This window comes from Notolepis coatsorum, assembly GCF_963971535.1.
Source record: "Notolepis coatsorum genome assembly, chromosome: 1".
NCBI classification, from domain to species: Eukaryota; Metazoa; Chordata; class Actinopteri; order Aulopiformes; family Paralepididae; genus Notolepis; species Notolepis coatsorum.
The window spans coordinates 158884137-158896226 of NC_140165.1; the positions used below are offsets into that span (position 1 = coordinate 158884137).

General features: G+C 42.2%; 1 protein-coding gene across 3 annotated transcripts in view; it reads left to right on the top strand.

The window, feature by feature from the left end:
- Positions 1–7735, top strand: part of gak (cyclin G associated kinase) — a 180278-nt gene extending 172543 nt beyond the window's left edge. For all 3 annotated transcript variants that reach the window (XM_084329893.1, XM_084329894.1, XM_084329895.1), the window contains 2 exons: positions 400–576; positions 3458–7735. In XM_084329893.1, coding sequence (XP_084186019.1) covers positions 400–576; positions 3458–3559 — 279 coding nt within the window. In that variant the 3' untranslated portion in view covers positions 3560–7735. The remainder of the gene's footprint in view (positions 1–399; positions 577–3457) is intronic.
- Positions 7736–12090: the final 4355 nt, after the last annotated feature.

A 12090-nucleotide genomic window follows, 5' to 3' on the forward strand; every position in this document is an offset into this window, starting at 1 on the left:
TCTGCATACCTAATTAATTAGTCTACCTTGTCTGCCTACCTAATTAATTCATCTACCTTGTGTGCCCACCTAATTAATTTGTCTACCTTGTGTGCCCACCTAATTAATTTGTCTACCTTGTGTGCCTATCTAATTAATTTGTCTACCTTGTGTGCCTACCTAATTAATGTGTCTACCTTGTGTGCCTACCTAATTAATGTGTCTACCTTGTGTGCCTATCTAATTAATTTGTCTACCTTGTGTGCCTACCTAATTAATTTGTCTACCTTGTGTGCCTACCTAATTAATTTGTCTACCTTGTGTGCCTATCTAATTAATTTGTCTACCTTGTGTGCCTACCTAATTAATTTGTCTACCTTGTGTGCCCACCTAATTAATTTGTCTACTTTCCTTGTGTAGATCCTGGAGTGGATTGAGGGGAAAGAGCGTAACATTAGAGCTTTGATGTCGACCCTCCACACAGTGCTGTGGGAGGGGGAGACTCGCTGGAAGCCTGTTGGCATGGCTGACCTGGTGACCCCTGACCAGGTGAAGAAGTTCTACAGGAGGGCTGTGCTGGTGGTCCACCCAGATAAGGTAGAGCATCATGGATTCAACAGCTTCAACATAATCTGGTTTTCCAACATCACTAGGTGAAGCCCAGGGAGTAATTGGCAGTTTTAATAATCCAAGGGGTAATCTACAGTTGTGATAGTCACAACCGGGGGGCAATTAACAGTATTGATTGCCCATGGGATAATAGTCACAGCCAGGGGGTAATTAAGGGAGTAATTAATAGTCTTGATAGTCCAGGGGTTAATTAACATATTCCCATATATAATATACAGTATATAACATGTGTATATATAATATACAGTATATACCATTTTTCATATATAATTACAGTATATAACATGTTTTCATATATAATATACAGCATTTAACATGTTTTCATAGATAATACAGTATATAAGACTTAGACTTGATCTTAAGTTAAACAAATAGTTTTCACAAGGAGAGAATCTTGAAAAGAAAAAAAGGAGGGGGGGTTGTCCTCATAATCAGGGTTGTTTTATATTCATGAAAATATGGTAATGCATACAAACACTAATACACACATAAAAACGAATACACAAATACAGAACTAATACACAAATACAGAACTAATACAGAACGAATACACAAATGCAGAACTAATACACACAAACGAATACAGAACTAATGCACAAATACAGAACTAATCCACAAATGCAGAACTAATACACACAAACGAATACACAAATACAGAACTAATACACAAATACAGAACTAATACACAAATACAGAACTAATACACAAATACAGAACTAATACACACATAAAAACGAATACACAAATACAGAACTATTACACACATAAAAACAAATACACAAATACAGAACTAATACACAAATACAGAACGAATACCCAAATTCTGAACTAATACACAAATACAGAACTAATACACACATAAAGAATGAATACACACATAAAAACAAATACACAAATACAGAACTAATACACAAATACAGAACTAATACACAAATGTAGAACTAATACACAAATACAGAACTAATACACAAATACAGAACTAATACACAAATACAGAACTAATACAAATATACAGAACTAATACACAAATACAGAACGAATACAAATATACAGAACTAATGCACAAATACAGAACTAATACAAATATACTAATACTAATACTATACTATACTATACTAATACACAAATAAAATACAGAACTACTATATTGTGCCGAAAATAAGACTTTTTAAAATACGTTTTTTTTCCTAGAAAGAAATCTGAAAAAGGGGTGTCGTCTTATTTTCAGGATCTAGACTTTTAAATGTCATGCAGTACATTCACAACAGAACGTGCTAAACAAGTGTTCCCCAAGCAAGTCAATGTATTTCTCTGTATCGTCCTCACACATGCGTGAGTGTACACACCTCCAGATCATCTTGGATACCCACACTCTGCGTCTTGAGACGGAGAGCGAGAGCGTGGACCAATCTATCAACATGGAGAATGAGCTCTCTGTCCGTCACGCTGCGCTCCTTCACTCTTAACACTTTGAGTGCCAGCAGGGGGCGCACGATTTAGCGCTTGAGTGCCGGCGCTGTAGTCAATGGGAGGGCGAGCACAATTGCGAACACATAAACTATATCTTAAATTATGGCTATGTGTCTAATACGCCCGTCGCTTATCAATGACTTGTTTGCAGTCAACATTGTCGAAACGGATTGTTTTGTAATTGGTACATTTCCGTTTTATACCATTTTGAAAAACGTTCGTTTTTGGAAACGTCCATAAAAAAAAGGTGATTCTGCAGGAATCACGCTTTAGTGGAATACACAAAACACGTAATTTTTCGGCCTATTTATGAATCGTTTTCAAATAAACGCTAGATAATCGATTGTATATGTGTACTTATGCACGCTAGAAAAGCGGGCTGAAAAATCGATTCTCTTATTTCCTGATCAGCACACACACAATTATGGGACACGCTGAGATATAGGTGAAAAAAACTCTGATTATCCCAAGACTGGTCAAATAGATTCCTTACCTCAGATCAGATGTTCTCCAAAAAGATTATTCCAATTCCTGATCGCCATTCCAAATATCGATTGCGTTTATTGATCCAACGCTGGGTACTGGAAACACATATTCCACGCTGTTCTGCGGCTCGGCAATGAATGGGATCGTCTCCGGTTACATGCCTGACGAGTAAAATGTGGATTCCGGACTCTTTTTTTTCCCATCCATTTCATTCAGTCCAATCCAATAGGTGCAATACCATCCGGAGAGACGATAGGGGGCGGTATTTTCCCTGTTCGAGCTCAGATAGATCCCCAATGGTAACGGGAGGCTAGATTGATGAAAAATGAATGGAAATCGCTAATAAAAAAAATAACGATTAAATAACGATTTCTCATTGTTGGCACTCAACGCATGGCATGAAATAACGACATTTCTCGTGGCTGGCACTCAATGTGTTAACATTTCGGCAATAGGTAATTCTGCCTTAACACAGTGCAAAGCAGCCAGTGTAGTGTAATGTTAGAAGATGGCGAGACCGCTTTAAAAATGCAAACAGTCGGAGAAAGGTTTGCTGTGGTCAGGAGAATGACAGAAATAATTTTCTTAATAAAAACAAGATTTGGTCTTCAAAAAAGTATTTTTCTAATATGAGTCTTGAAAAAGAGTGTTCGTCTTATAATCAGGGTTGTCCTATATTCAGACCAATACGGTAATACATAAATACAAAACTACATTGTGTGTGAGTGAGTGTAAAGCGCTTTGAGTGGTTGAAACACTCGTAAAAGTGCTACATAAATGCAGTACATTAACCATTTACCATTGACTTCATTGTTAAAACTTGGCTATAAAAATAGCTGTTAAAAAAGCAGAACTAATAGAAACGATGCGTGTGTCTCTGCCCCCACTCCAGGCCACAGGCAAGCCCTACGAGCACTATGCTAAAATGATCTTCATGGAGCTCAACGACGCCTGGTCAGAGTTCGAGAGCCAGGGCTCTAAAGCCCTCTTCTAGAACCCGGTCTGGAGCCCTGCGAAACCGGACAGGACCGGATCAGACTAGCCCGGCCCGGCCTGGACTTGGCCAAACCGGATCGGAATGGATTAGGACAAGGACTGTGCCCACATTGGGCCTTAGAGGGCGCTATGCCTCCAAGAGGCGAGCCTGCCTTCCACCATCCCTCTCTCTCTCCTCCCTCCCTCCCTCCCTCCCTCCCTCCCTTCCTTCCTTCCTTCCTTCCTTTCTGTCTTTGAAAGAGAGAACTCTTCTTTCGTTTTGAGGTTGAAAGTGAAGGCTCTTCCATCCTTTTTTTCTGCTAAGGTCGAGAGGTCTCTAGGCGGAGGGGCAAGCTTCGAGAGGTCTCTAGGCGGAGGGGCAAGCTTCGAGAGGTCTCTAGGCGGAGGGGGAAGCTTCGAGAGGTCTCTAGGCGGAGGGGGAAGCTTCGAGAGGTCTCTAGGCGGAGGGGGAAGCTTCTCCTTAGTGTCTCGCTGCAGTGGAGTCTCTCGCTGGCTCACAGATGGGGGAGAGTTACTGTGACGTTGGCCCACCCTGAGCTTGTTAAACCCACACTGCCTGCCCACCTGGCACTTTCTGGGACAGGCAGACGACAGTGCGGGGAGGAGCAGGCTGTTTAAAAATAAATAAATTAGTAAAATAAAATAGAAATCCGAATATGAGACGGATGAAACGAGACGACAGAGACAATCAGAGAAGAGTGACGACACGGAAGGAGACGACGTCTGTGACGCCTCCGAGTCGGCAGACGATGACTAGAGACGATGAGGTCACCTTCCATTCCTTCTGACATAGTAACAGGGTTCACATCTCCCCAGTGGGGGGGGGTTTGTCGACGATATCGTAATGTAGTCCTGTTGAAGTGACCAAATATAGGTTGGACGTGATCCAGGGTGTCACTGCCAGACCACAAGGTGGCGCCACTGTTCCACCTTGTGATGGAGAGAGACACCGGAGTGGGTTTTGGACTGTAGGTCCAGAAAGGCAGACCTACAAGCAGACCTGATGTCTTAACAATCACTACTCTACTATGTGCTACTACTACTATTACACACTCCTGCGAGCCATGGGAGAACCTGTCGCCCTAACTGCTAACGGAGGGGTGTTTGTTCTACAGCCCAGGGTGGTCCCAAGTGGGTGGCCACTCTTTTTGAAGTATTCCTTCTTTCAACAGAAAATTATTCTGCCCGGGCCACCCCTGGGTAGCAGAACGAGCGCCCTCCCATGGCTCACGCATGTTGTTGCTTGATTGACAGTGTTTCACAGATCCAATCTTCATCGTTCACCGACTAACAAACCCCTCCCCCCTTTTCTCTGAAAGCCCCACCCACCGTTGGCACCTTGCTCTGGGGACTGCTTTTTTCTTTTTATCAAACGCACCTCGGTCAGTGCATAGGAAGAGAATAAATATCTGAAGGAAAAAAAAGAGACTATGGTGATGTAATATGGTCGCTGTTTATTCATTTAGCTTTAAGCTGTCTGGGTTTGTTGTTTTTTTGTATGTGATTGTTTAGATTATTTTGGCCTTTTTTGTTGTGTATCATCTAATCATCACTTCAGTGTAAAAGTCGGAATCAACAAGGTGGCTTGTTAGGATGAGACGGAGGCTGTGCAGCTGATAAACTTTGTGTGTGTGTGTGTGCACATATGGATGCGTGCGTGACCTTGCGGTTGTTGTCAAATCAATTTCAATTCAAGTAATCATGTCAACCGAAATGTTGGAACTTTCACGGTCAGTTATCAGTCAGAGGTGGGACAGGGCTACCCTCTCACGCCGAAACAACTGTCATTATTTGAATTATGAAGGAAATTCAGTTTGTGAATTGCTTAAAAGGATAGTTGGGATTTCGTTTTTTACATGAAGTGGTCTGGAATACTTGCCAGTAGTGTAATGGATGCAGAGACATTAGATGCCTTACCTGTGGCCAAAGTTCCAGCCGCACTCCGAGTGCGCTGGGCATCTTGGACAGATGGCACACAGAGTCCGGAAACAAGACATAGAAACAAACCTTTTAACCGTCCAGAACAGTCGTTGGGTGTTTCCGATGCTCGACTCCTCTCTCAGACCGACACAATGTCTTAGAATCTAGCCAGCTAGCTAAATAGTAATAAACTGGCTTCTTCAAGAAACAAAAACTTCTCTCAGACATTGCTTCAGTCTGAGAGAAGAATCAAACGTTGGAAACACACGAGGACTGTTGTATTCTGTTGTGGATGGTTAACACTTTTGTTTGCAAACTTTTTTGTTTCCGAATCCTATGTCTCCGGACCAGAACGGGTCTCAGTAAGTCAGCTAACCACCATGCATCAATTACGCTAATGGCAAGTATTTCATACCACTTCAGGTAAATCTGGACTACCCCTTTAAATTGAAAGGGAAATCAACACCACTGTGTGTGTGCATGTGTGGGGGGGGGGGGGAAGAGAGGTCTTGTTTGAGGAAGATACAGCTTTGTGACATCATGCCTCCCCGTCTCCAATCACAAGCTTCTTGTTTTTATAAATCCATTTTTCTCAGTGTTCACATGACCTTTTTTTACGTCTACCATTTTGTGTACCACTTATTGTCTTTGACTTTTCAAAAAGGCTTCCTGATCTTTCCAGCTTTTCATTTTCTTTTTTTTAAGAGATAGTTTGGATTTTGGACATTAAGTTGTATGAAATACTTGTCAGTAGTGTAGTGGATGCAAAGCTATTACTTTACTTACGTCAAAGTTCTGGTCGGGTTCTGAGTTAACCAAAAATGGTTTAATCCACACCACAATATGCAGCCAAAGGGTTACCCATTTCCAACACAAAACCACAGTCCTCCTGCATTTTAAAACAGCTGATAGGCCTTGTTACCTGTGAACCGGCGATAGCAGAATCTAAAGTGCTGGAGGACGGTGGTTTTGTTACAAATAGGTCACCATTTTGTTGCATGTTGTTTCGTGACTGTTTTCTTTCCTGTTCGTTCGTAACCTGACCAGAACTCCGACCACGGGACTCGGTAAGTAAGTTAATAGCTTTGCATCCACTATGTTACTGGCACGTATTTCATACAACTTAATGTCCAAAGATCCAAACTATCCCTTTAAATTTTGCATTTTACCTCATGGACCAATCAAGTCAGCTATTTTCTTATTTATTTTTTCTTTGGCGGGGGGGGATATGATAACTGTATCCAAGATGATTAATGATGTAAGTAAATAAAGTTCACATAATATATGAACGGAATGTGAGGGAAGGCTGTTGGCTTGTGTTTTTGCTGAGCTGCATCCATTCCAAAGCATCTATTAATAATATGAATGTGCTTTTATATCTGCTCTGTGTTGGGTATACGTTTGGCATTATAATTTTTTTGTACTTTTCCCCCTATTTTTCCCTCTCAGAACAGATATGGGGTGTGTTTACATGCACATGAATTCCCTGAATACGGCTAGTATCCTAGTTAAAGGGGGCATTTTGCAGATTTTTTATCGGTTATGTTGTGATAATGGGACATAGAACGTACCAATGTGTTCTGTCCAGAGCTCGGGCCACATCGCCTCCCCCAAGAACCTCTGCCGGGTGTCTCAGAACGGACCTCTAGTGTATTGGACCTCAACCTTTTTCACGCCAACGACTCCTCTAATTGATATACATAAGGCAGCGGACCCCCATCCCCAGAAGACTTTTGTTGTTGATATGATTAAGTCCAGAATTCCATAACTGTGTACATTCTGTAGTTAGTACTGGGGATACTGGTGGAGAAAGTCAAACCTATGATCAGAATAGTCACTTATATTTTCTCTCATTGGCCTCAACCTTTACTGAATGAAATATTAAACTATATGAAAATTCTGGGGACCCCCTCAAGGACCCCGGAATGCACTTTGAAGAATCACCGCTCTGATAAACGGCAGACACTATCAACCTAGTTGAAGATATATTGAGGAAATTCCGTCTGCAGTTCACTAGTTTGCCCAGCGGAGTCCTGTGAAGGGGATGAGGTATTTACATGCCTCGGCTAGTCAGGGTATACGGTATGCACTTATCCCAGCTATTGTAAAAGGGATAGTGTTAATATGCTGCAAAATATGGACCGAAAGTCTGGAGTACGCCAAATATGGGAACATGAATGTGCATGGAAACACGGCCAGTGTCCACGTCGACAGGGATCATTTCTTCTGTTGCTTCAGACATTCTGAAACTTGATTTTAGTGATTGTGATGGGGGGGGGGGGGGGGGGGTAGTGAACAAGTATAAGATAACGGATAACTTGTTTTGATTTCAGTTGAATTCACCTTGAACAGTATCATGTTGGTTTCAAGAGGCATACATACATTAAAATGACACCTCTGCAGAGTTTACTGAACCAAGTTAAACTCTACTAATATCAATGTAGATTTCATTGCAAAAAAAATAAATACATCTTTTTGATCTGAGGCAGTATTTTGTCATTGTTTTCCTCTTCTAGTCAGGGCAGTGCCCTGGTTTCTCCATAGAAAACCATTCTCATAATAGAGATGCATAGTGTTCACTGAAGTATCCTGTTCCTCACTGCACGACACCATTCGAGTCCAATGGTCTTCTACGTGTGTAGGGCCGATTGACTCTTATGTGTATACGGCCACCTAGAGGCTCATGATTTGTTCTGTACTGAGGTTACTGATCCCATCACTCTTTCCGTGTAGATAGCAACTACCCCCTCTAGCTTTAATCTCTTTGGAATTTTAATCAGGCCATTGCCATAGTTTCTCCATAGAGCTCCATTATTATGGGGAGACAGTGGCTCGGGAGGTCGTCTGGCAATCCGAAGGTTCTCGGTTTGATTCCCGCTCCTCCTGGGCAGCGTGTCGATGTGTCCTTGAGCAAGACACTTAACCCCTAATTGCTCCCGATGAGCAGGTTGGCACCTTGCAAATGGGTAAAATGTGAGGAACAAATTGTAAAGCGCTTTGGATAAAAGCGCCATATAAAAATGCAGCCATTTACCATTTTACTTTAGAGTTCTATTATACCTTTGAGAGCAGCGGCTCAGGGACTGACTCAGACAGGTGTTTCAACAGCATCGATGATTGGCTTGTGTTCACCAACAAGAAACCCATCTATTGAAAGTTAACATGGTCTTATGGGTTGGATAAAATGTATGACGCCTGGTGTCGTGAAAGATATCGGAAGACGGAAGGTTAATAAAATAAAAACGTTCATTCCTGTAAAGAAAGACTCTTGGTTCACATAGTTCAGTCTGTGCCTTGGCCACCCGCATCTCCTAGATCTGTTATTCTTTGCATTTGCTGACTTTGTGTTGCGTTTCATTGGAGAAATTAACAAAACAAGAGGGAGAAGACAATACAAAAGGCTATTTGGCTAAAATGTACAAAATCCCAAACCACTATTCTGATCACCAGAATAATGGCCAATGCAAACATATTCCATTATAGCTACAGCAGCCAGGTATAATATATTGCAGTAGATACAGTAAGCATGGTGATTTGCCAGTGACAAGGTTACACTAACTGCAAAACTAGAACACATTTACCGCTTATAGAAACTGCTCCAGACAATGAATTGGGCTCTGATTTTACAAGGCCAGGCCCATTAAGTGTTTCCGAGCTCTTACACATTGCTAGGTCTTTCATTGTCTATGGAGCAGCCCCAGATTTTACATCCCAGTGACATCACCGATTGGAGGGTTCTCGCCGATTTCTAGCTTTAGGAGAGCGCAGTGCATGTTCACAAATACTGACTGAACCGTCCTGAGGTATAACAGGAACATATGTGAATTCTCAATGGGTGACATTCCACTTTAAAGTGTTTGTTTCTGGTGATGTGGTCAACCTACTGATGTTTAATAAAACGATAACAGATAACGCTAATCTAGTTTTACACATCATCTGTCATTCTAATCAGTGAAGACATGTTCTGCCGCTTTGATTGGTTGGTTTTACTTGATCACTTGTGTCGAGCAGCATTATGGGTCTCTAGGTTATGCTTCACCTCTTTCAACAAGGTTTATTCAGTCAATTGTGACTGAATAACACAGTCAAACACACAGAAATACATTTTATTATTAAAAAGAAAACAACCACAATTGTATAATTACGCAGAAGTCAGCCAGATGATAAAGTCACTTCAAAGAATCCAGATCCAGTTAGTTCATCAAATAACATCCAATCTGTATAGCAAAGAGCAAGAAATTCAGTTGAAGTTTTTTTTTTAATAGATCACATGTCAAAATTAACTACATTTTTTTTTATCCACTTTCTCCCATTTTCTATTTTTCTCCCATCCCCAATTTCGTATCGTCCAATTCAACCCTCCCCTGTCTTTGAACGCTGTTTCTTGCCTCCCACAAGCCGGCTGCAATGTGGACTAAGTCATACATAGCACGAGTCCCCTCCGATACTCAAGGTAACAGCAGTCATCTTTCCACCTGCGCGGCTCGTTCTTTCAGCATCGGGGGTCTGGGCTTTGGAGGGGCCCCGCCCCCGTCGCTTCCTGATTCTACTGCGCAGGCGCACCAACCGACCTGTAGGAGTCGCTGTCCACAACACCCGATCCCCACCCATCAGTTTCCCTCCCCCTAATACTGCCAATGTGTATTAGTGCGGACGACCAGCTAATGTGGAGTGCTGGGCTCGAACAGGGAGATGATCTGTTTGAGCCCAGCCTCCAGTATTCGTGGTGAGCGCCTTGCCCACTGCACCACGTAGCCGCCCCTTTAACTACATTTATTGACTGATTTTGCGAGCGAGTTGAATCTGTGAACAACGCTTATTTCCAGAAGTGGTCTGGAGGAGTGGTTTATGGGGAGATGAACCAATCAGTCTCCATGGAAAATACTCTTCAAAACACAAACACACCAGAGCACATGGAGAGCATTTCATTCAATTAACCAATAACACTATTTAGGGAGGGGGTGGTGTGGATATAGTAGCAGGATGTATGTAGATGCAGTCATTACTAGTGACTTCAGAAGGTAAAAAAAACTCAATGTAATAATTAATCCAAATACACCTCAAAACTACGATCATGAGCAGCAAAAACACTTTTTTTACAGAAACAATACTGTTTGAATGTGTGGTTGTCATAAAGTGGGAGTAAACTAATCATAATCCAGAACTATGTGGTATGATCATGGTGTGGTGTGTTATGGTGTGGTGTGGGCCAAGTCATGGGGAAAAGCGAAAGTGTGGCACTGTTCGCCAGCTCCTGAGGTTGATGATGCTATTCCCCTGCGAAACACAGCGAGACCAGGTCAACTGTCTTTTGGCTTAGAGAAGGAGCCCAGCTGTTTAGTGTTGACATCTTTCAGTTGTTCCAGCTGCCTCTGGCCTCGTCGGTACAGGTATTCTATGTGCATGACATCAATCTTCTTAATGCGCGAGTTTTCCCTAAACTCATCTTTGATCCTGGGGATGAAGCCCGGTTTGTTCTGTCCAGCGCGCAGGAAGTGGCGATACAGCGCTAGCACCTGCTTCTGCAGCTTACTGTGACGTGCCATGATGCGGCGGTCAGAGACATGAAACTGGACCGACCGCTGTGGTAAAACTTCACCTGCCGAATGCAGTCTCTGAAGCCAGTGTATCTTTTCAAATGACTGATTGAAGTCAAGCTATGAGAAATGTGGCGAGTAGAAGACTTACCAGCCACAAACGGGCAGGGGGGCAAGTTCAAGCCCTGTGTGTGACAGAATGTAAGGTTAAGATGAGAATTGAGCCAAGGTTGGAGGAAGTCAAAAGCTTTAACGGACTACTGTGGAAACCAGCACTCTTACAAGTAAGCGGTTTCTATAATTTCCCTGTAGGTGAAAAGTTTCATTCAGTAGTACTTTTTTCTGTTTTGTTTCCTTGATGCTGGTCCCATGAATGATGAACGTCCTGAGTGTGATGATGTTGTCTAGTACTTCCTCCAGTTGGGTCCAGGCTGAAGAGGTTCTGAGGAAGATGTCACAGCACTGGCGTCTTCAAACTGTGGAAGAAAGACGATTCATATTTACAATTCAGTAACTCGCTCTAGATGCTCTTATCCAGAGTGACTTTTCAGTAAGGCAAAAGAGCCCTGTTTGGTGTTGCACTTTGTTTACATTTTCTTGCTTTAGTCTAACGTGTGGGTTGGAGTTTAATAACTTATTATTGTGTGCATTTCTCCAGACCTCTTTGCAGAGCCTGAGGTGAGGTGTGACCAGCAGTAGCAACCCCTCCCCCTCAACCCTAATCCCTAACCCACACACACTGTATTGTACCCATTCTGCAATCTGTTAAATAAAGTATTCATTCATTCATTCACACATCAGACCAAAAACAAAAAATTTAAACAAAGTAAATCCTAGTCATTTATCACACACACTCATCCAGAATTACCTATAACAATACCTATAATAAAAGAAAATGACCTCAAATTCTTGTATCACCAACATAGTAGCATTAGCCAACATGAGTTTTGGGCCTGTATATGTATCAAGCAACTGAATGAAACAGTGCTGATATGAGACCAGCAGCATAGTGAGGTGTATCCTTAACAGTCTGATCCTAGGTCAGTACTCCTACTTTGCTTTCTTAAAAGCT